Source organism: Mesocricetus auratus, unplaced genomic scaffold (genome assembly GCF_017639785.1).
Source record: "Mesocricetus auratus isolate SY011 unplaced genomic scaffold, BCM_Maur_2.0 Super-Scaffold_100013, whole genome shotgun sequence".
Taxonomy (NCBI): Eukaryota; Metazoa; Chordata; class Mammalia; order Rodentia; family Cricetidae; genus Mesocricetus; species Mesocricetus auratus.
In genome coordinates, this window is record NW_024429196.1 from 5,171,647 (window position 1) to 5,199,172 (window position 27,526).

Genomic DNA, 27,526 nt, shown 5'->3' on the forward strand with positions numbered 1-27,526 from the left:
GCTTAACTGTTGAGCCATCTCTCCAGGCCTCAATAAAACTTTCGTAAGTTACATTCAGTAAAACAGGAGTCAACTGGACGTACTCCCACATACAAGGTGACTGCTTTCTCTGGGTATTTTCAACAGGACTCTGAATTAACTCCAATCAATAGGACCCTTTTTCCACTCTATAAATAAATATCTTCACTTCCTAACATCACATTATTATTGCCAAGACATGAACAGCTATTTCTTAGCTTTTTGCTGTACAAAAACAAACAACAAGCCAAAAGGACCAGCAAAAGGATGAAGGAAGGAAGCAGAGAGAGTTGGTCATTGCAGTTTTGCCTTATGCTCACGGGCAGAACATACATGAGAACTGATCCTGCCTCAGCTGGCTGAACTTCTGTATATTTCAAGTCGCTGGGTAACTAACATCCAGTGGGCATGACACGGACAGCCAACAGCAGCCACTGGCACACCTCAGAGTCGGCATCCACCACTAGTGTCCTGGGTCACAGCTGGAAACACAGCACAAAGGCACACGGTGCCTCCGTGTGTCCGCCTCAAATGTGAATGCTGGGAGAGCCAAGGCCCTCAGGTCAGAAAGTCTTTCTCCAGGGCATAGATGGATGGCTGGCACGCCACGCTCTTCACTCTACACAAGGGCGTGGTGCAGTCCTTGCTCTGACCTTCCACACTGGCATCCAACAAAGAAGGTGCCTGGAACCTGCTTCTCTCCTGGGCACCGAGGAGACAGGCGAGGGCTGGCACTGCATGTTCCATGTCACAGGTCCAGGTATGGGGGGGTGTTGTCCTCAGGGAAGCAGTGTGTGGGCTTTGTGGTGGGACAGGGCATGCCGGACGATTGGTCAGAACACTTTGGGGTTGCACAGGAAAGTCCTGGCTTGCCAGCTCATTGTGAGGACCAGGTGAGGCAGAGTGTGGTAGCCCAGAGTCTTCAGGGGCACCTGAGGGTGAAGAAAGACAGACAGACAGTGTGCAATGAGAAGACAGACTCTGAAGAAATGAATGCAGGGAAAGATGATGATTATTCAACTAGATGATGGGGTTGCCTAGAGTTCCAACACTATAATTACAAACCTCTCACAGCCACTGGGGTATGCTTTCCTTAGTGAAAATATGCCATTAGAACAGAAAGAGTATTTTACCCTATGAAATTCCTCCAGCCATTTCACCCAGCCTTCCTGTAGCTAGGATGTCACACATGAGTCACCATGCCCGGTTCAAATAGCTTTCCACAGTAATAGCTTCAGAGAATACTTGTATGGCATTAATGTAACTAATCACAGCAGTACCTGTTCACTTTATTTCTACCACACTCCTAACCACAGGAGAGGTGATGTAAAGTATTAGTAGACAAACATGATGTGCCCAAGGCCACAGACAGCAAACCTGAGCACAAACCTCTACACAGTTATCTGTGACATCACCATGACCTGTGCATATGTCCCATACCACACCACACACACACACACACACACACACACACACACACACACACACACACACACACACACGAGGTCAGCCCCAGACATATCCACCTATTTTTTCAGAGACAGGATCTCTCACTAACCTGGGATTCACTGACTTGGCTACACTGGTTGATCAGCAAGTCCCAGGCATCTGCCTGTTTTCCCCATCAATGTTGGGATTAACAGGTCTGCTCCATCACACCTAGCCTTTTAATGTGGATTCTGGGATTGAATTCAGGGCTGTAATGCATGTATAACAAGCATTTTATTCACTGAGCCATCTCCCCAACCCTAGAGATTGGGGGTCCTCACAGGTGGTTAAGTCAAAATAAATTCACTTGGGCAGGCCCAAATCTGACTGTGGGCCTTATAGGATTCAGACAAACACACCCAGAAGCACCACCACATCAGGACACTGGGAGAGGGTGTGAGCAAGCCCAGGGGAGAGGCCTAAGGAAGACCCAGCCCTGCCCATGCCTTTGTCTTGAACTTCCACCTTCAGCACAATGGGGAAATAGGGTCTAGTGGTTAAGCCACTCCTGCTGCAGCCTTGCTATATACCAACTCCAATTACACAGAGAGGACAAGGACTTTAGTCCCAACACCACCACAGCATGTGACCAAGGAGTATCTCAGAGAGGCTGAAGATAGCTTTTGGTTAGCATTAGGGTTCAAGGGTTAGGATTAGGGTTTGGAGCTCGGGATTAGAGACAGGGTTTAGTGGCTAGGATTAGAATTATGGTTAGTGTTTAAAGTTAAAGATTGGTGTTTAGGATGATTGTTGGTAGCTATGGTCACGTGTTTAGGGTTAGGGTTAAATATTTAGGTTAGAGTTAAGTGTTTAATGCTAGAGTGAGTAGTAGGGCTAGGGCTAGACGGCTGTGGTTTGGGACCATGGTCTACACGCTGGGGTTTGGACTTAGGATCCATCTTTGTCCCCAGAGTTTGATGCATCATTTATCACATGATTTGCACTTACATGATCTTATAATCTGAAATCGCTATCCCAATCAAGCCTCTTCTCAGAATCTAAATCTTAGTGATATTGAAATTATGACAATGAAGGATAACACTCACGATCCATGTGAACAATATTATTCATTGAAATCCTAGAAAAAGGAAACTCTGCCCAATCCATGCTCCTCTATGCCCTGCAATGCCATCTGAACCCTACTGCTACCACCTACTTTGAGGCTGGAAAGGAGTTTCTTTGGATTCCATCCATGCATGATGGCATTCCTTGCCTCCTACAGGGGCACAGGCTGGTGGGTTTTCCCCTGTCTGCTCCAGGAGGGCAGGTGACATGCTTCTCAGCACACCATAGTCATTCTTAAGTCTTGGTCCAGGGATGAGTTCACAGCTGCTTTCTGGGGTGGCAGAACAGGAGGCTGGGGTGAGCATCATGGGACCACAAGAGATCTGCGTGTTCCCCAAAGAAGGATCCTCCTCAGAAGCAGGCAGCAAGCACTTCGTGGAGAGAGAAGACTTTGAGAAAAGGCTCGTGGCACTTGGCGGCAGGAGAGAAGGATCATCACTAGGTACCCTGCCTGTAGATGGCTGTCTGAGATGTGGGCTGGTACTTGCTTGGCACCTGGAGACCCACTGAAGAGAGTCCTCTCTCTTCTTTTCCTCCTTGGGTGATGGTTTCTGGGGGGCCTGGGCTCCACGGAGTTTCCTGACATCCAGTCCCAACGCCAGTGATGCTAGCATCTCCCCACACTCACACAACGCAGACTCTGTTTTCTTCCTCAGCGTGGGGGCACCAACACTGTTCATTGGGGAGCCTTTAGAGGGTCCCTCCTCGCGACTCTCAGCCTCTCCTGGGTGCTCTCTCTGGCTGTCTTTGCAAAGAGGTAGACCAACATAGGCCTGGCCAGGGAACTTCATTTGCTTTGGTTTTCTATGTTCTAATCCGTCAGGGACAAGTTTCAGCTCTTCACAAGATCCTAAACAAAGGTACAAATGTAAACATTGCAGAATTATACACAGCAAACACTGCCATTCAAACCGTGTACAAAAACACTCTAAAATCCATGAAACATCAAGATAGAAACAGGAACATCAAGACACATGACAGAAGCATACGACATCAGTACACACCACCACCACACTAAACCAAAGCATGCAGAGGTCTTTCAGTGGGAGAGCTCTGGTGAGAATAGTTCAGAGCCCTGGGATGCAGCCACCCACAGGCTGTATGGAAGTCACTGATGCTTTCTGTCCTTTGGGAAAGTGTTTCTCATCAGCACTGATGACAGAAATTAGGGTGAAGACAGAATAATGAAGACATAAACACACACATACAATTCACACAATATACACAGTGTACAATTCATTGCTTCGCCAAAGTGCACAGCCCTTGTCCACTGCTCACTTTGCACACTAGACTGCTACACAGCACTTCAAGGGTTCTCAAGCAAAGCACCCAAACAGTGGCAACTAGCAGACCGCAGATACCCAAATTCTTGCTCGATCTGGCACAGAATTAAAAGCCCAGCGGTGGAGCCAGAAGGCTGCATTGTGACAGACTTGTCCCAAAGCAGGGGCTAGTGCAATAGAGGTACAAGGAAGTGAAACTCCAAAGAGGTTGGAGAGCCATGAAGTCACCAAGCATGCTGGCTAAGGAGAAGGGTGAAGCACTCATGTGTGCAGGAAGCAACACGTGTCAGGCTCCAAGGTAAGACACAACAGAACTGCCTTGTTTGCCAGAGAGGTGCTCTCTAAAACGTAAGCCCACTCTCATGAAGACGGCCATTCTCTTCAGGACAGTCAGCAGGACGCTGACTTCTCCCTGTACAAGCCCGCATTTCCCATAAGCACCTCTGCTCACGCAGCCCCTTTTCCTCCGCTAACTAAATCCCTTGCTTGTTAAAAAGCGCTGGTGAACACAGCACCCAGCATACACTCAAGGCACACACTTCCAGTTTTGCTGAAACATTTTGATTTCCTCACAGTATGAAAAAGTTGTCATAAACATGTGGGTATAAAAGACCAGCTCTTTTTACTACCAACCAGCCTTGAAGGTTTTCAATGGTTTTACCTCTTGAACTCAGTCTATACTGAATATAGCCCCAGCTCATCATTAATCAAGCCAACTCCCATACTAAACTCAGCTGGTCTATATGGTTAAGTGGGATATTGGCTTTTCTGGTAAGATGCAGAGCTATGAACTCCATCTCCCCCAACATGTGGATTCCATTTCCTTAGTGCCATGAAATCTAGATCCAAAATAACCTCTGTACTTAAGTGAAGCTCCAAAGGACATGCTGTCACCCTTCAATGACCCTAAGGGCCACGTGAGATGATTCAAGGGCCCCCCAGAGCTAAGAACACCCCAGATTCCTGAGACATGGTTACCTGGCTGGTCCACAAACAACGAAGCCAACGGCATGGTTTTCTGACTTTTTATTAAAAGAGACGACCAAGGGCTGTTGCCATCTGAGAGAGGCCTGACCCTATGAGAAAAAGACATCTGTGTTCACATAATGGAACTGCAGGACACTCAAATACAATATCTTGTAGCAATATCTGTTTTGGCACGTATGTGTGATGTGTGTGTGTGCACACACATGTATATTTGTATATGCATGCACAAGGTTGCTTGTGTGTGGTGCACATATGGGTGTTTATGTTTGTACTGCTGCAACTGTGTGCACCTGCATATGCAGGGCAGAAGTTGATGTTCTATGTCTTCCTCAGTTGCTCTCTGGATTTATTATCTAGAGGCAGGGTCTCTCACCCATTCTGGCTAGCTTGCAGAGGAAGCCTGTTTGCCCTAGAGATCTGTAGTCTCTTCCTCTTGTGGGTCTAAGATTATAGGCAGCTGCCACACCTGCCATCTTTTACATGAGTGGGGAGATGAACGCGGGTTCTTTAGCTTGCCAGATAGCCCAGAACAAATGTTTTTAGAGATGCAAAAAGAGTACCTTTGTGCTTTTGAATTCTGAAGAACTAACAAAGTACAAATATAATCTTTAAAATATATTTTAGATTCATTTATTTGCTTATATGTTTGAGTACTTTGCCCAAACGTACGCATGCAAATCACATGCACCTTTGGTTCCCACAGTGAACAGAAGAAGGTGCTGGATCCCCTGGGACTGGAGTTAAGGGTGGTTATGACCCATCAAGTTGGTGCTGGGAATCAAACTCGGGTCTTCTTCAGGTTTGAGCAATCTCTCCAGTCCCGCCCCTGTCTCCCCCCCCCCCCACTCACAAATTATGAAATGATATATAAAGATGTCAGATTATTTACTAAACTAATAACCATTGCATAAGTCAGTTCACACACTGCAAAGCACTAAGTTACTATCCAGATGTCTCTGCATCAATCTAATGGCTTCCCAAGAGGCAGGCCTAGTAGCACCGCCAGCACAACCCCAGTGCGAGCCATGCACCCTCTGCATACACATACCGCTCTCGGCCCTCCGGTCTTTCTTTCGCTTGAATGGAGCTTGGTCCCCACGTACAGCCTTTTTTCTTGAAATTCCTTTTCACATCTTCAAAGTCTTCTTGTCGGAAGACCACATTCCGTCCCCAGGTTTTATTGCTCTCCTCTGAAGTCACTAATGGAGAACCACTGTTACATATTGATTTTACTAAAAAGTTCAAGAATCCAGTCAGGTGCCTAGCAGAATGGTGAGAACAACTCATTCCTCCAGCTTGAAAAAACCGCTTTTTGTATTCATAAAAAATAAAAAGTGGCAAGAAGACTATAAAAGGGGGATGACCTGAAAGTTTAGAGATGGGGAATCCCCAGAAGGTCACCAGCGGGAGCCTGTCTCAAAGGCGGCACAGGTGAGCACCCTCATCCATGACTGTCCTCCCGTCTCTACATACACATCCATGACTGTCCTCCCGTCTCTACATACACATCCATGACTGTCCTCCCATCTCTACATACACATCCATGGCTGTCCTCCCGTCTCTACATACACATCCGTGGCTATCTTCCCGTCTCTACACACACTCCATGGCTGTCCTCCCGTCTCTACATACACATCCATGACTGTCCTTCCGTCTCTACATACACATCCATGACTGTCCTCCCATCTCTACATACACATCCATGGCTGTCCTCCCGTCTCTACATACACATCCGTGGCTATCTTCCCGTCTCTACACACACTCCATGGCTGTCCTCCCGTCTCTACATACACATCCATGACTGTCCTTCCGTCTCTACATACACATCCATGACTGTCCTCCCGTCTCTACATACACATCTGTGGCTGTCCTCCCATCTCTACATATACATCCATGACTGTCCTCCCGTCTCTACATACACTCCGTGGCACACATGTGCAGGCACTTGGATACACATGTGGGCACACATTGTAACATACAGAGAGGCTTTTTTATTACAAATCATACATTCCTATTTAAAACTGTGTGACTAGCACTGGGCATGGTAGTGCATGTCTCTAATCCCAGTAAGAAGGAAGCAGAGGCAGATGGATCTCTGTGAGTTCAAGGCCAGCCTGGTCAACCATAAATGTAAAACAAAAGTTTTTAGCCACATGTGTACATGCAGGGAAGTCCATGAAGACAGATATTTGCTTTCTAGAAACACGACTTTTATAAACAGGAAAATGATCTTTTTACATTGTCTGAAGTGCTTGAGGCATGCTCAGGTTCCTTAATTTGTTGCTTTCCTGGGTCCTGTGTCTCTAAGCAAGTGTTCTGCCACTAAGCAACATCCCCAGTCATTAAGCAGAGGACAAGGATGCTGTCTGATGGGGCAGTGTCTTTGAGATGACCTGGACTCCTGGCTGTAGGTCCCCACTGCATTGACACAATGTCACATTCACAGTCGAGAGCAAGAGAAACTGGCCTAAGAGCTAAGACAACCTTCTTTTTGTTCCATTTTTCCTTCCCTTCAGACAAAGTCTCCTGCAGCCCAGGCTGGCCTTGAACTCATTAGATACCCTAGGCTTCCTTGCTTTTCCTCCTTCCATCTCCCAAGTGCTGGGATTCCAGGAGTGTACCCCCACACTAGGCCCCAAGGTTTTCAGTGCTCGGTTCGCCGACTCCCACTCACTTACGCCCCCTGTAAGAGCATGCCCACTCAGTCACCCACACAGCAGGGATAACCCTGAAGAGGAAAGCCGCTGCACTGCAGGCAAACACTCACACTGAATAGCTCGGAGGCGGGGGAGCATCAAGGGGCTGCTGGGAGGGCTGCAGAGCCGGCTGTCCGAGCTCCGGCGCTTGTCCAGGGTTGGGGAGGCCTGCACTGTGATCTTGTGCTGGAAATCTGAGAAAGAAAGAACCGACTTTTCAGAGGTCTGAATTATTTTCCTCACTGTCTTTTGCACACTCACAAACACCACCGCCATCAGATAGCAACTCTTTCAGGCATATTGGATAATTTCCAAGCCCGTTTCTCAGCGTGGCCCTGTGCCTCTTCTCAAAGACTCAAGCCAACAGGTAATGACACTTCATTCTGTTAGGCACAGGAGGCGTGTGCTCATTTCTCTCTGTTCTTGACTGTGGAGATGGCCAGCTGGTTCCAGTTCTGGCCTTGAGTTCCCTGCAATGATGGGTGGCCATCTGCTAATGTGAGTACCAATGCTACCTCTGTCAGGACATTTTACTACAGAAACTTCATGCGCTGTGGATTTGTTTCTGTTGATGCTTTAGGCCCAGGGAACAGCAAGAAAGTGGTAGAATAAGTACCCAAGCCAAGTTGACTCAATCTAGAGCCCAGGGTGTGAGTGTCTCTTCCATAAGACACACGATTACACCATGACAGGATATGTTGTGTGTTGTGATTTGGATGAGAAATGTCCCCAAAGCCCTAGTATTTGAATACCTGGTCCCTCAGTTGATAGGACCATTTGGATAGGTTTGGGAAGTATGGCCTTGTCACTTCACTAGAGGAGGGCTTTGAAAGTTTAAAAGCTCACCTCTGCCCTCCTGTGTGTCCACCCTCCCACTCTTACACACACGCGCGTGAACAGAACGGCTGGTCTTCATTGGTTTCTCTGACTTAAATTCCCTGCTTCAGAGATATACCAACCCCTGAAGCCTGGAACCTCTCTGACTTTACATATGTTCAAAATACAACTTCAAAATGAGAACAAGGCAGAGGGGTTTCAACCCATCACTGAGTCAAAGCCTCTGCTCCTACCAAGCTTTCTAACACAAATTCTGGAGAAAATACTAGCCATACTAAGCATTTTCACCAAGTGCAGTGTGGGGTTTGACAGTGCAAACATGGAAGAACTTTGATATGTTAACCCCCAGAAGGGCAAGCCACACCCCTCAATGAGTCTTCCTAAATCTCAGGCCATTACAACAGTACGGGAGCCAATACTGCAAAGAACTTTCTGCCAGTTGAAAATGCCAGGAGCAAAAGCCTCTCTTGGGGAAACAAGACAGAAGTTATTGCTATTGTTTCATCACTGAAGATGCCCTGTTCTGGGTATTGCACAAGTAAGTATGTGTATATGCATGGGGGTCTGTGTACACACACACAAACACACAGTAACGGCAAAGCCTCCAAACACCAGCCGATGCCAATCCTGTACCAGAATTACAACATTTGGCGCCTCCTTGTGTTCAGAAGGAGCTCTTGCATGCTAAATCCTTCCTCAGTGATTTGAAGTCTTTACACCCATAGATGTTTAGGTTTTTGACTGAAATCCTATATAAGGTGCCGGAAAGCAAGTAAATATGTAGCTTAAAAGTTTTCTTTATTTTCAGGAAGGAAAATTAAAAATACTACAATGCAAGAATTTCTGAGAATCTGGCAAAAAAATAGTCAATTTTCTGCCTTGAATAAATTCACGTTAACAGCTGAACAACGGCTGCCCATAGGAATGAGGGATGTTGTTTCACCTCTCCGTCACTGAAGAGTGGGGGTCAGCTGCAAAGACTTCATACTTTCTTCTAATGTTGGACCATTGCCATCCAAGTTCTGTTAGCTGTTTCCCTGCCCCAGGTTTAGGAAATCGTGAGTATGGACTACGGCAGTATACCCAGGACACAGCATTTGTGACAAAAAAAATGACAAAAGAGGGCCTATGAATTCTGATTTTCAGCTGCCTTCTCTTTATTCAGTCTGGGGCCCCAGCCCAGGCGATAGAGTCACCCACATTTAGGTGTCTTCCCAGTTAATATAAAAATTTCTTCACAGACTTGCCCTTGCCCAGTGACTTGTCTCTTAGGTGGGTCTAGACGCTGTCACATTGGCAACTGATACTAACCACCCCATATGCCCATCACTAACACTCTATGATGAGAGACAAAAATTCAGATAGGGCCCAACTTCAGTTTCAGATTTCAGCCATGAAACTCCCTCCATCAGTGTGTCAGGACCACGGTTGGAGATCATCCGCACATTCACTCATTTATTCATAAAATCATTCATTCACATTTTCAAATTTTAACCTCCTAAACCTTCCCCACGTCTGACGGCACAAACCTGAAGGCAGGCTGATGCGGTGGCCATCTTTGAGCCTCAGCCGGCCTCTCCTGAACCTCCCCTTTCTCTTCTTCACGTGTGGTGCCTCCTGGCTCAGCTGGAAGATGAGGACATTCAGCTCCCGCTCCAGCACATCTATCTCGCGCTCTGCCAGCTGCTGCTCCCGGCGTCTGAGCAGCAATTCCTGGGATTTCTGCTGCAGGGCGGCTCGACTCAGCTCCTCCTCCCGGGACCGCAGCTCCTGCAAAGTCAGGTCCCAAAGGAGATGAACACGGGGCTTCCTGTTCTGCTCCGGGAGCCCTTCACTGCAAGCTCACTGCAGCCAAGATGACCTGAGCTGCCGGTTACCCAAGGCTATTATTAACCTAGGGGAAGCCAATCCCCAAAGCTGGTGCTGTCTCTGCTGGTTCCTGACAGGGAAAGGCATTGCTGATGTCCACACCTGAGGTTATCATCGCTGTATCTTCTTCACCTCTAGTCTTTGTAAGCGCCTAACACAGCTGTTCTCAACCTATGGGTCGCGACCCCCCACAGAGTTTGCACATCAGCTATCCTGTGTATCAGACATTTACATTATGATTCAAAACAGTAGAAAATTACAGCTATGAAGTAATAACAAAATAACTTTATGGTTGGGGGTCATCACAACATGAGGAACAGTGTTAAAGGGTCACAGCATTAGGAAGGCTGAGAATCACTGGACAAACAAATAAATCATACAGTAACACTCCTCGGCAAAGAACAGCTGTGAATGACCTAATTTACTTATTTATGTTTTGAGACCCAGTCTATGTAGGGCAGGCTGGCCTCGAGCTCACCAAGTTGACACAGATGAATGACCTAGTACTTCTAATCCTCCTCTTGAGTGCGGTGAGTATAGGCACATGCTAACAGGCTCAGGTTTATGAGGTGATGCCAGCCATGGAACCCCAGGTTTCATGAATGTCAGGCAAGCCTTCTACCAACTGAGCTACATCCCTGGGCCCATGAATGACTCATTTCAAAATACAACCCACAGTAACAACTCAATGACTTAGCAGTGGACCTCAGCTTTCCCAATGCGGACACCCTTTATTAATACACTTCCTCACGTTATGCTGACCCCAGACACAAAATTATTTCATTGCTCCTTCATAATCATAATTTTGAGACTGATGAATTGTAATGTAAATATTTATGTTTCCTGATGGCCTTAGTAGACCCCTGTAAAAGGGTCTTTTGACCACTGAGGTGTTGAGACCCATAGATTGAGAAACCCTGAGTTAAAGGCTAATCCTCATAGTCACATACTATATATGACTATAGCTCGTAATCCTCTAAGGGAGAACCAAGAATCCTGCAAAGTTTTAAACCGTCTCCCCATTTCTCTAATGTATTCTCATCTCTCTTCTTGGGTGGTTGTGTCTACGCAGCTCTTGTTGCTATAACACCCAGCAGACATCAACACACGAGGTCCGACACTTGCTGCTTGGACACCCCATCTTGGCAGAACCTTGTTCCAAGCTCCAGTAAGAACTGCAGAGGATACTTGGGTAGGGCTGCGACATTCCCAGAGCCTTGAGGTAGTGGCAGACACTCCTCCTGGCTTTATGTGACAGACAAGAGTTTAAACAGCAACCCCTCAAAGGGGTTCATCCAACTAAGACACACTGTGAGGCACCACAGACAGTCAGAGTCTGCACAGCTCACACCTATAAACTTTGGACTTTCTCAAGATGGACACAGGGGTCCTGGAAGCCAATCTGCAAATATCATAAAGAAAAGATGAACACAGTAAAGCACTTTCCTACCAACAGGGCAAAACGAAGGTGAGACCGAGAGTCCCTGGGACAGAGAGATGTGTCCTTCTAGGCAAGAGTCCTCAGGCTGTGGCATCCCCACCAAGGGGCCTGGAATTCAGTTCTGAGTACTCTGATCTTGATTTGTTTCTCTAATTAATTCACAGATACTCAGCTACAGAGGTGGCTCGCCCCGACTCACAGCCTCTCAGCTGCTCGTCCTACCATGTGCCAGCTGGCTCTAATGTACTGATGGGCCAGTATCTCCTCACTGGCACCTGCCAGGTATAGACTGCCATTTGTCACTGGAAGAGAAAAAGAAATGCTGTGGAATTTGGAAAACTCTGTAATTTTCTTTTAAAGATAGGGTCTTGTGTAACCCTGTCTGGTCTCAAACTTCTGATCCTTCTGCCTCTACTTCCTGAGTGCAGGTGTCACCGATGAGGGTGACCTGCTCAGCTGTGAAACAGTTCTAAGGTGAGTCCACACCTGAGATTGCCTGCAGAGCACCTGAGGACAGAGGGTGGTTTTGAACTCATCACAATCATGCGCTCTTCTCTGGGAGTTCCTGGTTCTCAATGGTACTGGCATGGCCCCACTGGCTACTGTTGACTGGAGTCAGCAATCTCTCAGGCATCTTGGCATACAAACTGAGTGAACACTTTCATTTCCAAGTCCCCATCAAAGGTGTTCATCCCCACAACAACTTCTTCAACAACAACAGCAAACAGACTTTGTATGGGGTTGGGGGAGGGGAGGACATAATTGGTAGGAAAGCAGTCAAACTGTGCATCCTATTAAGTAGATTTTTTAAACTGGAGAGGCTGGGCTGGGGCCATGGCTAGTTGGTAAAATGCTTGCCACGCAAGCACAAGGACCTGAGTTCAATCCCCAGAAACCACATATAGATGCGGGGCCTGGGAGCACAGACTTATGTACAAACAGGAGGATGCTGGAGCTGCTAGCAGGTCAATCTGACTGAACAGAGGAGTTGCAGGTTCCAGTGGGACACCTTGCCTCAGGAAGGCAAGGTGGAGAAGGATTGAGGCAATAACTGAGGTTGACCTCTGACCTACACACACACACACACACACACACACTAATTATGATGATGATGATGATGATGATAGTAACATAATGAAGTTTGAGAAGTGGAACGAAGGCCTCTGGAGTACTAGAAACCATGTGAACACTCTGAAATCATGAGGTACAAAAGCCTTTCTTCTGTCTGTGTGGTTACTATCAGGAGCATTTGCCTGAAGGCTCAGCAGGGACTTTCTGGTAATGGCAAAACCATTTCCCTGCAAAAAAAGGTTAATGGTTAATGGACGAGCCTTCTTCGAGGGCCTGTGGTGCCAGGTGCACACAGGGGACCCACAGACAGACAGTGATAAGAAGCCTAGCATGAGGAGGATTCACCATCTACAGAGAACTGTGGACAAGAGCCAAGGGCTGAGCACAAGGCCTCCTCCCTCAGTCAGTGAGCGGCAAAGGGAGATAGGGCACGTACAAAGGCTTTCCACCCCTCAGGAAGATGAGGCTGGAAACCTCAGAGCACAAAGAGACACACTATTGCATATTTTCTAATCACAGATCACAAGGCCATAGGGCTGCTTGGAGGAACAATGAGTAAGAATCAAATAAAAAGACAAACCAGACACCAATGGAAAAAATCCAGAAGAATAATAAGAAAATGGCTGCACATGGGTGGTGTGCCTATAATCCCAGCACTTGGGAAGTATAGCAAGATGATTACGGTGAGTTCACAACCAGCCTAGACTACACACTGAGTGTGAGTTCACAACCAGCCTAAACTACACAGTGTGAGTTCACAGCCTAAACTGCAGAGATAGAGATTTCACAACCAGCCTAAACTACACAGTGAGTGTGAGTTCACAACCAGCCTAAACTACACAGTGACTGTGAGCTCACAATCAGCCTGAACTACATAGTATCAGTTCCACAACCAGCCTAAACTGCACAGTGAGTGTGAGTTCACAACCAACCTAAACTGCACAGTGAGTGTGAGTCCACAACCAGCCTAAACTACACAGTAAGTGTGAGTTCACAGCCTAAACTACACAGTGAGTGTGAGTTCACAACCAGCCTAGACTACACAGTAAGTGTGAGTTCACAACCAGCCTAAAGTGCACAGTGAGTGTGAGTTCACAGCCTAGACTACACAGTGAGAATCAGAGTAGCCTAGGATACTAAACAAGACACTTCTGCAAAGACAGACAGACAGACGAAACTCTAAGTGCTAGTGTCATCCTGAAGATAGAAAAGGCTGTGTCTGCTCTGGAAGCATGACTTTATTATTTTCCTCCATACCAGAAGAATCTTTCAGTTCCTGTACTTGCATCCTGCGGGTTCAAAACTGGTTATTAATGAGACCAAAGGCCTGTAAGAATTGTTATGGTGAATAATGTCATTCTCAAACATTAATTGTGTGATCTGAGGCTGTTTTCCCTCAAAATCACCTGTTATTCTTTAAAATCAAGTTTAGTTGTGGGTTTAAATACCTCGTTTCAGAACTCTTAAAAATGAATTGGACAAGTATACCAAAAAAATAACCAAAAGTTTCCAATCATCTTAAACCAATGAAATGTGTAAATGTTTCCAGAACTCTACAGAAGACCTTGCCAAAAGGCACCCTCTGGAAGTGGCCTCCATGGCTCCAGCTGGTTCCCCTAGCCTGGCCAGGTACAGTGGGAGGCTACAGGACTCTGGGTCACAAAGCACCAATGTGATGTCTTTCTCCTGCTTGCTTACATGGTACTTGCTAAGCAGGAGGCAGGAGCTGGGCACCATCCTCACAACTCACACCCCCTTCTGTGACACTCCATGGAGACCAAGGCCATGTAGCAGCACCCAGCTGAGCCCAGAGGCAGCCAACCTGTCTGACCCAGAGCTCCAAGCACTCAGCTTAGTACTGACAGGCAATCCTGGTCATTCTGCCCAAACACAAAGAAGAAAGGCTGAACCAGCCAAGCCCTCCGAGAAGCAAAATGTCCCTGAACTCAGTCTGGGGACTATCCTTGGGATGCTCCCATAAATCCTACTTCTGAAGCCTTCAGACGGTAGACAGGGTGCTTGCTTCGCATCTGTCCCAGAGGCCTATGGAGGGAAAGTTCCTCCCTGGTTATAACCTCAAGGTGACCAGTAACTTGAAATGTTGTGCTTGCTGTGTTATTGATGCACACGCACAGATGAGCATCACTGCATGTATAACAGAAGAATTTAAACTATTAAAGGCTTGCATTCGTCAAACAACACAAACCTGGGGTCACAAAACTGCTCAAATGCTACAAAGATGTTTTTAAAAGAGTAAGTACCATCACCCACAGCCATGCCTGCAATCTGCCTTCTGTATGACATTTGACAGTTTTTGTCACCACCCCAAAGAGACCAGGTTTGTCCCCCACCAGTCCACCTCACACCAGCTCCCATTTGGCAAGGCTCATCAACATATAGGTTCATGGTGCTATTTCTTATCTCTTTTCCACTTGGAAATTTCCTAATAAAGGCCTTTTCCTTTCCAATTGTATGTTTTCAATACTCTTTATTTTAGCCTGAAGAATAGCAAGCATCAATAAACACTGGTGTCTAAGAAATGGCAGAATGCTGACAGTTGTCCCCAGGTGGCGTCCCCGCGGCTTATAGGCGTACTCTGCTCTCTCACCTTCTCCTTGGTTCGAAGCTCATTGAACATTTGCTGAATCTCCAGTTTCCAGTCTTCCTGCATGGAATGGAAGGACTCCTGGGGCATCTCAGTCGCCACCGCCCCTTCAATTGCAGTCAGCTGCTGAAGAATTAAGGCAAACGAAGGGCGGATATGAGGGTCTTGTTCCCAGCATTCTGCGACAAATGAGAATCACATTACTTTCCCCTCTCAGTACAGCTAGGATGATCTCCAAGACAGTAGGGTTCCCAACTGGACACTTGTCCCTCTAAACCAGAAGTCCCTGTCTGCAGTGCCGGCTCCTGGAAATCTTAAGGACATAACAGTGAGTGCCTGAGAGCTCTGTGTCCCCAGCCCCCAGCACCATGACAGACGGGAGCAGAGACACGGTGAAAGGAGCCTGCCTTTGCCTGTGTGAGTTGACACTGGGTTCACAGATGCCTGTTTTCCATGCTGCTGCAGCAAAAGTGCATAGCCATAAAACACCAGCCCCCAAGCCAATGTCTGGAATTTGATATAATGACAGCAGAAGGACTAAGGAATAACTTAATACTGGTCACTGTGGCACATGCCAGCAGTTCCAGCACTAGAGAGGTTGAGGCGGAATCCAGGTCCAGCCTGCGTTACATGGTGAATTTGCAGCCAGCCTGGGCTACAAAGTGAGTTTGAGTACATCCTGAGATAAGTAATAATTTTTCATCCAGCATGGAATACAGAGTGAGTTCAAGGCCAACTTGGTACACATAGCAACACCCTATCAAACCAAAAATAATCAAAACTGAGGAAGTAAACTGACAGCTCACAGAGAAAGGACAAAAGCTTAAGGACAAGAGTGGGATCAGAAGGTCCAAAGCACAGCCACGTTGCGGAGCCCTGGGAGGTGCTTTTGATCACTGTCTGGGACTTCGAGTGGGGGCTTGGAGCCAGCTCAGGGCTGCACTGTCTGCTGGCGGACAGCGGGACAGTGACAGGGAAGGCAAGGCACCACTGATGAGGCTGGGTGGCTTTAGGCTGCACAGCTGAAAATGCCTGGGACTCACCTCTCTAGCAAGGTGAAGTTTCTCAGAAGCACACTTAAAAGCAATTGGATTTTTGTTTATTCGTTTGTTTGAGACAGGTCTTATATTAGACCAGGCTGCCCTGGAAACTCAAAGCAATTCTCCTGCCTCAGATTCTTAAATACTGGGGATCGCCGACATGAACTACCACATCCAGATTAATACTTCCTTTGCTTTTAAAATTTTACACATTTATCTATTTATTTATGTGTGTGGGCTCAGGTGTGTCATTACATGTAGTTAGAAATCAGATGAACACCCATGGGAGTCTGATCTCATCTATCATGTGGGAATTGAACCCAGACTGTCAGCCTTGGCGGCAAATGTCTCTATGTGCTGAGCCATCTAACTAGCACAGACATAGAAAATCTTACTGTTCCTATACACAACTTTCTTTGACCCTAGACCCTTGAGATCGGGGCTGAACAATACCTTTCATAAGCTTTGCAAATGGCTCAGGGCAGGTGGATGGAATAGGCAGTGTGAGCTTGTTGACGGCCACCCCGTATGCCACAGCCAGTCCATCGATGCCACGGTAAGGGACCTCGCCTGTGAGCAGTTCCCAGAGCAGCACCCCATAGCTGGAAAGCAAAGTTCCCATTAGTGACTTGGGCTCCAGAGCCTACCCCAGCCCCAGCTCAACTCCCACTGGGACCAGCATTTCCAGCTGACCAAGGCCACTGCTCTCCCCAGGGTGGGAGATGGCTCTGCCCCAGAACAGCTGGAGCATGATGTGCACACCTGCAATCCCAGCACTCAGGGGACTGAGGCCAGAGGATCAGTTCCAGGCTACACAGTGCAACCTGTCTCAAAATACTCCGCAGAAGGGGTCTGGAGAGATGGTTCCGTAGTTAAAAGAGCACTGGCTGCTCTTCCAGAGGACCTGAGTTCAATTCCCAGCACCAACACAACAGCTCACAGCTGTCTCAAACTCTGGTCCTAGGGGTCTGATGCTCCTTTCTGACCTCCACAGGCACTGCACTGCATGTGGTACCCAGATATACCCTCAGGCAAAACACCCATACACATAATTTTTTAATCCCCCAAAGTTCTATCACTCCAGATCAGTGGCTATCAACCTTCCTAATGCTGAGACCCTTTAATACAGTTCCTCATGTCGTGGTGTCCCCCAACCTTGAAATTATTTCATTGTTACTTCATAACAGTAATTTTGCTACTATTATAAATCATATGTAAACATGTCATATGCAGGATATCTGATATGCGGAGGTAAAGGGGTCAGGGAACCACAGGTTAATAACCACTGCTGTAGATGATTCATTAGGCTTTACACTGATGGACAGAATCATAAAAGAAATGCATTGTGGAGTGAGTTTTTGTGTTGCCCCGGCCACCCTCAAACCCTGCACTGAAGGGCTCTTCCTCTACAGCCTGCTGAGTGGCTGACTGTAGGTACACACTATTGTGCCTGCACAGGTGGCATTCTTGCTGGTTTCCATGTTTTATTCGTTTGTAATTTAGCATGTGTCCATGTGAGCACTGCAGCTTGCAAGTGGAAGTCAGAGGACAACTCGCAGGAGTCAGCCCTCACCTTCTACCACCTGAGTCCCAGGGACTGAACTCAGGGCATCAGGCTTGGCAGCAAGGGCCTTGAGCCACTGAGCCATCATGCTGGTCACAGGCATCTGTTCCTGTCACCGGCCAGCCATCTCTCCTTCTCTCCTAACTGGCAACTTTTAATGAAAATTTGGATCATCTTTGCATGTGCGAAACGAAAGTGCAGGTGGATTTCAGAGGCGTATCTGCCCTGGCTGTGTTTGGAGGCTCTGAAGGGTGTACTCTAATCACTTCCGGAATCTCGCGTCAGACCACATGAGCACTGCGGGGCTCCAGCTTGTAACTATAGGACTTGTAACAGAGGGCAGACACATAGGAAGGGGTCTAGTCTTAAGACATCATTTTGAATGTAAAATTGATTTATGGGGGAGTTAGTAGTTTCTAGAACCCTGACAGTTAATTTCTTAAAGGACACTTCCACAACTTGTTTTCATGTGGGCAGAAAGTGACTATAATTAACTCCAGGACAAGATCCGCATTGCTTTATAAAACACACATGCTCAGCTCTGCCCTCAGAGGGTCTGACTCACTACGTCATGATAGGGAAGCTCTTAAGATTCCCCACTGTCCCCAGGACACTACAGAATCTTCACCTCAACTCATAACAATTACGAGTAGAGTGTCTCCTTCCAAAGACTTTTTCATAAATTATATATTACTTTGATTACTAGACAGTGGGTTTCTACAGGGCTTTTTCATGCCATTTGCTTTCGGCTAATCCTTTTCCCTATCCTCCTTTCCCCTACCTGCTTAAACATTCCCACCCCCAGTCCCACCTCTACTCAACTGTTACCTGAGTTCTGCTACCCCCTGCCCTGAAGTCACCCTCTCCCAACAGCTCCCTGCTAATGTCCTGACTTCCACAGCACTACAATTAGATTAGAAGCTACATTCGACTGGCAGGAAGAACATACAGCATTTATTTTTCTTGCCTGGGCTATCTCACTCAATATAATTTTGTCCAACTCCATCAATTTACCTGCAAGGCCAACCTGCCAAGCAAATGTGCCTACTCATACAGCCGTGGCATGACTGGTATGGGGGTGAATAGCCGCTCTCTGGTTGATTTGACAAAAATATCCCCCAAGGACTTCATGTGTGGAAGTGAGGGAGTGATTTCCAGTGTACACAACGATTGAAGTGTTGATTGGGACTTAGGGAGTTTGACATAATGGTTCAAAGAAAGATTCTCTTACTTAGCCTATATGTTAGCTTCCTTGCCACTATGACAAAACCTGGAAGAAACCCCCTACCAGAGCAAAGATTTCCCTTCACTCATAGTTTCAGAATGTCCTATCTACTATGTTGGGGAAGACACTGGGAAACAATCTCAATTCACATCATGGTGTGCACCTCCAAGCACAGCTTGATACATGGAAGTGTCATCCCACGCCCTCCTTCCTGGTTGCCAGAGCATGAGCAGCTTTGTTACCCATGATGCTCTGCTTCACTACAGGCCCAAGAAACAACATAGCCAAAGGCTCATGGGAAGAACGCTCTCAAAGCTTTCTGATATTAAAAATACAAAAAAATCCCTTCTTAAGGGTTGATTATCTTAAGAATTTTGTCACAGCCACAGAAAAACTGACTAATATAGAAAAAATGAGTCATTGCTATGTTAAAGCCTGACAATGTGGTTCAAAAGCCTTACAATTTTTGGTAAAGTTTGTAAAAGGAGGTATAGAAAGCCTAGAGTTCTAGAAGTCACTTTTTCTATTGGGATTCAAGATGAAGATGCTGAAAGAAATGTGCCAGTAACGGCTGTGCTCACAAGGACTCCAGCAGAAATCATCCTACAACCACTTGAGTTACATTCCAGTAATGTCTACATTTTGCCCACATTTTAAGACATTGGATGAGGCTGAAATTTGAAGGTAGGAGACGGAGTAATCTGACAGAGAAAATTTCAACACAGCCTAACATTGGGGTTGTGGCATGGTTATCACCAGATGCTTTTAGCAATTCAGATCAGGAGTGAAAAACAATGGAAATATTTTAAACACTTGCAGTGTAGCCAAAACAGCCACGTGGCAGATCGACTTAGTCATTAAAGAGATTATGGGCATTAAGAAGACAAGGACTTTGCACTGGAACGACTGTAAGGAAGTCTTGCAGTCCCCGAGAGGACAAAGTGTGGAGCTAGAAAATGAAGAAACTGTGATGGAGACCTTCTGCCGTATGAGAGAGACATCAAGGGAGCTACAGGCAGAAAGCAGAGCCTGCTCAGGAGATGACCGCATGAGCAGCAGTTCACAGACCCAACAATCAGGGCTGCCCAAACCACGTTCTGCTGACGTGTGCTCCAGACTTCAGACATGGACATACGTGGGTGGCTGCTGGGCTCAGTTTTGCTTTGGTCTGATCCCTCCCTGCTATTTTCTTCTCCTTTCTTTCCAGAGGAGAATGCTTGGTATGTCACTGTGTCTCAGAAGTGTATAACTTTCTTTTTCAAGGAGATCACAGCTAAGAGGTTTGTTTTGGTTTTTGTTTTGGGGGCTGGAGTGACAGCTCCATTGGTAAAGTGTCTGTTTCTCAAGCATGAGCACCTGTGTTCAGATCCCCAGCACCCAAAAAAAGAGAGTCAGGCATGGTCTCACATATCTGTAATCCCAGCAGACAGGTGGATTCCAGAGTTCTGCTCACCAGCCAGTCTAGCCAATCAGTGAGTTCCAGGTATGAGTCTTATTTCAAAAGATAAGATAGTGGAAGACACTCAGTTCCAACCTCTCATCTCTACATGGGCATGCATGGGCACACACACTTAATAATATATACACACATGCATGCACATACTTAATAACACACATATGCATGAACACACACTGTAACACAAATTTTATAACATACATGCATTCACACATGCATAAACAATCATACACATATACACATGTACAAACATACTTAATGTGGTGGTTTCAAAGAAAATGGCCCCCAAAGGTATTGGCACTATTAGGAAATATGGTCTTATTGGAGGAAGTGTATCACTGTGGGGGTAGGCTTTGATGTCTCTTTTGCTCAAGCTTCCCTCAGTGTGACTGCCAGTCAACTTCCTGATGTCTTTTGGTAAAGATGTAGCCAGCACCACATCTGCCTGCAAGCTACCATGCTCCCCATAATGATGCTAATGGGCTGAACCTCTGAACTGTAAGCTGCCACCTCAATTAAATGTTTTCTTTATAAGAGTTGCCATTGTCATGGTGACTCTTCACAGCAATAGTAACCCTATCTAAGACACTTAATAACACACACACTTCCCACATATGTACACACTTAATAACATATATACTTATACATACACTTAACACACAAGCACACACATTTACTAAAACACATGCATACACAATAATGCACAGAGAGAGATTTTGCCTTGAGTCTCAGAGGACCAAAGTCCTCTTAGAACTATACAATCCTTGAGATTGGATAAATCCATTTGCATTATGAGATGAGCATGAGCCTTTATAGACCAGGTGGAGGCTACAGGGTGGATCGTAAATGTCCCGCTAAAGCTAACGTGTTGAAGCTTTGGCCCTAGCCTGAGGTAGCAGAACCTTTCGGAAGTGGGACCTCATACAAGAGAGGTGAACCCTGGGACATGCCCTGGAAAGGTACTTTGGGATCTCAGCCCTTTCTCCTCTTTCTGATTCCTGGGTGACATGAAGGAAGCAGCTTAAAGTCTTCCAAAGCTTCCAGCCAAGCTCTGCCTCTTCACAGACAAAGTGATGAGTCCACGAATCCATGAACAGAGACCCTGAAACTGTGAACCAAAACAAGCTTTCCTCATTTAACCTAATTACCCCAGAGATCAGATCATGGGACAGAAAGCCAAGTAACAGTCTCTTGTTATCACATCTGTAGTTGGGATTTTCTCTGGGCCACCAACCAGCTCTCAAATAAAGATACAGAGACTTATTATGAATGCTCTATCATAGTTTAAACTTGCCCCACTAGCTCTTTTAACTTAACTCAACCTGTTTCCATTCATCTGCATTTTGCCTCAGTGCTTTTTAACTTTCTCTCATTCTGTATGTCTTACTTTCCTGCTTCCTTCATGTCTGGCTAGCTGGTCCCTAGCATTTCCTTGGTGTCTCTTTTTCTTTCTTTTCTAAGCCTAAATTCCTCTTCCTACTTACACTCCCTACCTGGAAGTCCTGCCTAAAGCTCTTCACTCACTACTAGCTGTTCAGCTTTTTTATTAGACTAATCAAGTGTGTTAGGCAGGCAAGGTAAAACAGCAACACATCTTTACATAGTTAAACAAATATTCTGCAACACACATCTGGATCAACACACTCAAAAGCACTTTGCTATTCATGGCAGAATCACAAAGTCCTGCAACCCCCACGATCAAATACAATAACAGCCACCAGTTGCAGATAGACAAAGCAAAGGTGTATATGCTCACCTCCAAATGTCACTGCCCTTGGAGAACAGGGAGGACCTGATGACCTCAGGAGCCATCCAGGCATAGGTCCCTGCTGCGCTCATCCTGGTAGTCCTGTGCCACTCCCTTGCCAGCCCAAAGTCTGTGATCTTCAGTGTCTTGTTGCAAATGTCATCATGTTCTATCTTCTCCAGTAGCAAAACTGCAGGGGAAAGGGTGGGAAGGACTTCAGCACATGGTTCCTCCTGGCCCAATTCTTCTAAGTCATCTGTTCTGCTTTGCTTTATATTTTAATAGCAAAATCCTTTCCATTTAAAAATTATTTTTAACCATAGACACTTGTATACAACACACCATGATTGTGTGCACACCTACCTTCCACTACCCTCTATCTCTGGTTCACCATACCAGGGACCTGGAGCTTCAAGCACACAAGGAAGTGCTCTATCACCAAGATACATCCCTAGCCCTTTCCAATAGTATCTAAAACACAATCTTGATTAGGCATCCCAGGCCTGCATTGTGACTTCAGCACATATCCTCCCCGTGGCTCTCAGATGCATGTCAACAAGGAAAGTTACTTCCAACTCCATCCTCTGCTCTTCTTCCTGTACATGCCATGGTCCCCACCCCACCAGTCCCCTGAACATTATGCACCCAGTATGATCCAGCACCCCCACGAGGGTGGCTCTCCTCCTCCTGGAAAGATACCCATGCGATCTGCTCCTGGAATGAGGCCATCCATAGGAGAAGTCCATGATGCCTGCACAGCCAATGTTGAGAACTCCCACTCACCCTGTAGTGGTGCCCACTTGGCCTGGCATGACTCAGACAGACAGATGGAAGCAGAGGGGGCTCCTTGTCAGTTCTGTGTTTTTTGTTCTATTTCAACAGGAAGTCACAGTGCTGAGCCTGACAAGGAAACCACGCCCCAACTTCCAAGCAAAAGGACTGATTTCAGAAGGGAAAAGTAGATTTAAATTTTTCAGCTGGGCATTGGTGGCGCACGCCTTTAATCCCAGCACTCAGGAGGCATAGGCAGGCAGATGTCTGTGAGTTCCAGGCCAGCCTGGTCTACAGATCGAGAGTTCCAGGACAGCCTCCAAAACAATACAGAGAAACCCTGTCTCAAAAAACAAAAAACAAACAAGGAAAGTGTATTTTTCATTGAAGTGTGAAGTGTGAACATAACATTGCCAACTCTTTTAGGCAAAAAATAAATATAGCAAAAAAACAATCTCATGGTAGCTACCAGAGTCAAGGAGGATGAACTTGTCTTCTGTCACTTTGTTTAACTTACAGCAGTGTGCAGTCATGACCAGGTGAAGTTTTAAGAAAACCTTCCAGCGCAATACAGCTTCAGCAGAAAGTAAATTATTCTTAGAGGCAAGAGCCTTTTACCAAGCTATCTCAGCTACGATCAGTTATCAAAGACAACACGACAAGAAAAATAAACGTTTCACTCCAAGAAATTCCATCCTAATCAAAGCAGAGTGTCTTTCCTGCTGGATGCACGAGAGATTGCCACCAATAGATGACATATTAACATAGCTCATTATCAAACATCTTCTGCAAAACTCTCACAAACATCTGAACCCATGGAGATCATTTGTGAGATACCTCGACTTCATGAAATGGGGAATTCAGAAGGCAAACCATCAGAGGTAGAGGTTCAGCCTGTGCTTGCTGATGCCTGCCCATCTTTTATGCTGGGCTGTTAGTTGTTCTTTTACCTAATACTTCTCTATGCAAATACATATAAAATTTAACTTCAGAAATGGTTTCACCACTCCCCCAAGTTCCCACGGCAACACTGAACTCTGTATGCCTCCATATATGCTGGGCTAGTCTCCATCAACAATGTATCACCCATTCGAAGAGTGAAAAAACAACTAGTTATCTCCTGCTGAGCAGGGCTGTTTCCACACATTTCAGCTCTTAAGAAGCCAGTCAGTCAGGGAAGAATTAGAACTTTCAGTTTATAGCCTAAAAATGGCACCCAAGATCCCAGGGCTATGTGCAGAGTGCCTGAATGGAGATCTCTGACATCCTCCATCCATGTTATGTTGTTCCAAGAAGGCAAGGCAACCAAAGACGCCTGCTGACTGGACAGGTGCTTGAACAGTACCTCCCTGGAAGCTAAAAGCCTACTTTGTCCTTGTGAATTTTAGAAAAATAAATCCTACTTTAAAAAAAAAAAGAGATGTAGCCCCTAATTCCTTCAGTGGGTATTCTTTTTGTTTGTTTGTTTTTGTTTTTCGAGACAGGGTTTCTCTGTGGCTTTGGAGGTTGTCCTGGAACTAGCTCTTGTAGACCAGGCTGGTCTTGAACTCACAGAGATCTGCCTGCCTCTGCCTACTGGGATTAAAGGCATGCGCCGCCACCATCCGGCTTCAGTGGGTACTCTTAACCACAGAAACAAGCACCAATGATTAGCTCCCTCACCAGCTTCCATTTCTACCCTTACACTATCACTAACTTCATTTGCAAGGAATAATGATCCTTCTTCTACAAAGGCCCAGGGATGGAATGGCTTGCCATTCTGTAAAACCGATTTCATGGATGAACTCTCTTCCATTCATTATCTCATTCTTGTAACAAGTGGACAGGAGAATGTGGTCTGAATGAGAAATGACCCCAGCACTTGATCCTAAACTGGAGCACTGTTTTGGAAGGTTGTAGAACTTCCAGGAGGTGGAGCCTAGTTGGAGGAAATACGTTACCGGTTTGGGGGATGGGGAGAGCAGGCTTTAGAGCTCGGCCCCACTTCTGACCACGGACAGAAAGTGACCAGCTGCCTCACACTCCTGCTGCTGTGCCTTCTCCATCATGGCCAAGTGGATCTGTCTCCTGGACTATGAGACAAAATAAGCACTTCATTCCCTAAGGGTCTTATCTGGATTTGATATCGATGATAAGAAGTCACTCTTCCCCAGACCCACATCACATGTGAAGGTCAGAGTGTGAATTCCACAACACAGGAGAGCAACTAGGAGAAAAAACTAGGCTCTGGCCAGCAGCAAGCCAGCTTCCTTCCTGGCAGGAGGGTGGCCCGTGCTAGTGTTGTCCTGCCACAGTTTAGAAGCCAGCCTCTCTTTCCCCAGGTCCAAAGTTCCCCTAGCAACTGGCACTGCACACTCCGGATCAACACGAAACAAGTTAAAATAACACCACAGTACCAACTGTAGGCCGGGGCTCCATAAAAGGTCCATTGTGTGGGACTCCGCTTCCAACTGGCATGGCAGAATTCCTGACATTCCTTATCTTTTGGGCAATGTGACCGAAACCACAACTTGCCACCTCAACAGGTAAATTAGACCCGGGCATCCCTCCAGGTCTCGCCAGGTTTCAGGTGCACACAGGCTGGACCCTACTTCCACTTCCGGTCCCTCAGAATAGGAACCGCCGTAGATAGGGTTGGACGTCTGGATAGAGTCGCATCAAGCAGGTGGGCTTCCTGGCCTCAGAAATATTCGTTCTCCTTAGCAGTTGAGCTGGGGGCCTTTGAGAACCTCATCTGAGACTGCAGCAAGAGTTCTCTGACCTGTCTGTGCGCTCCATTCTTCAGCACCGGGACTGGCCCTTGGCCAGCCACCCAACCACGAGACGGAGAGTCCTCCAGCCTCTCTGAAGTTGCATCTTCGCCTTTGTAGATTTTTGGCATGAAGCATGTTTTTTTTTTTTAAAGCAATTACAGCACACCCATTCTGTTTTCTGGGGTCACTGATCCAGCCTCCATTCTGAGACAGATGGGCCTCAATTAATCTTTAACTAGGAATGTATTATTTTAAAAAATCAACAAGTGGAGAAAAGGAGCAAAGTAGAACACATTTACAGGCACCACTGATCTCGCTCTAGGGTCACAAGGTCAGCTGATGGATGTCCATTTTGCACACAGTAGGAGGCACTGGTATGGAGTGGAAGGACGGGGTCTACATTTACCACACTTGTATTTCTTCTGATCTCAATCCATTTCCCACCTCGCACCTCGTTCCCTGAGCCAGGGAAGAAGGGCCTGGCTCTGACTTGACTCTCTTTTGCCATGTTTTGACAGGATCTTTCCAACGCTTTCTTTATTCCCCACATGAACCCCATGTTCTAACAATTCTGGTTTTGAGGGTCATTGCAATTTTTAAAACAAAATAAAAACCACAGCATTGTCTCTGTGTCCCCACCTCCTAGCACCTGCCCACTTTGTGAAAACCTTCTGACAATAAACCAGGCTCCAAGGACTTTTTAGGTGTCAGGAATCCTTTCAGGCTCTCTGAACTCACAAATTTTTCACTCCAACTGGATCCTGCTTCAGTATTGAAAAAAATCTATAAAGAGCCCTTTTTCCTGGTGCCTTCCCCCTAACTTAACTGGAAGGTTCTCTTTTTTCTTCTAAAGATTTATTTTTATTGTATGTGCAAGTGCTTTTGTCCAAATGTACATAATGTGCACCATGTGCCTCTCCAGTGCCTTCAGAGACCCAAACAGGAAGTCAGATCCCCTGGAACTGGAGCCACCTTGTGGATGCTGGGAGCATGGCAACTGCACCTGGCATTTTCATGTGTTTTGTTGTGTCTTTGTTGGCTGAATTGGTAACCAAATAACCTAGACTGTAAAGAGGACTGGTCGGGAGGAGGGGAAATTACCATAAGTTCTCACCTTATATCACCTGCCAAGTGTAAAACCACTCACCTCTGCCCTCCTGAGAAAGAGTCACACCCCATTCACAAAGCAAGAGGCTGTAAAAATAATTACAGCCACACAGGTGTCCTTGGAGCTAAGCACACTGCTCCCCGAAGCCTAGCCCTAGCCCCACCTCTGCTGGCCTTAGAGAACCCCTTCCCTACCTTGATTCACCTCCAAGCTATTCCTGCTTGCATCCCCCTCTCCCCAAAAGACCTCAGACCCCTGGCTTTTCTGATGCCCCTCCCTGCCTCCCCATTCTGACTCAGGGATTCTTCCAACCAGGGCCCTCTACATCTGCTCCCAAACTGTTGCCTGTGACACTCAAAGAACTGGAAACATACACAAGACAACATGAGACTACACACAGCTTTGTTCAAACCCTCCTGTGACCCTGAGGGTTTGGACAGGTGTTCTCTTCTCCTTTTCACCCCCCCATCATGTCCTTTTCCTGCTAAGAACCTTGACATAG

General features: G+C 46.4%; 1 protein-coding gene across 2 annotated transcripts in view; it reads right to left on the reverse strand.

Moving 5' to 3' along the window:
• Positions 1-374: 374 nt before the first annotated feature.
• Map3k21 (mitogen-activated protein kinase kinase kinase 21) overlaps positions 375-27,526 on the reverse strand; it is a 36,423-nt gene continuing 9,271 nt past the window's right edge. Inside the window, exons 2-10 of one of the 2 annotated variants that reach the window (XM_005064692.4) lie at positions 22,402-22,582; positions 16,854-17,002; positions 15,364-15,539; positions 9,904-10,144; positions 7,609-7,731; positions 5,890-6,040; positions 4,833-4,930; positions 2,663-3,421; positions 375-950 (exon numbers count right to left, since the gene is read on the reverse strand). In XM_005064692.4, the coding sequence (XP_005064749.1) occupies positions 577-950; positions 2,663-3,421; positions 4,833-4,930; positions 5,890-6,040; positions 7,609-7,731; positions 9,904-10,144; positions 15,364-15,539; positions 16,854-17,002; positions 22,402-22,582 (2,252 nt within the window). In that variant the 3' untranslated portion in view covers positions 375-576. Of the gene's footprint in view, positions 951-2,658; positions 3,422-4,832; positions 4,931-5,889; positions 6,041-7,608; positions 7,732-9,903; positions 10,145-15,363; positions 15,540-16,853; positions 17,003-22,401; positions 22,583-27,526 lie in introns of both variants that reach the window. The other variant, XM_021230646.2, reaches the window with a different exon arrangement.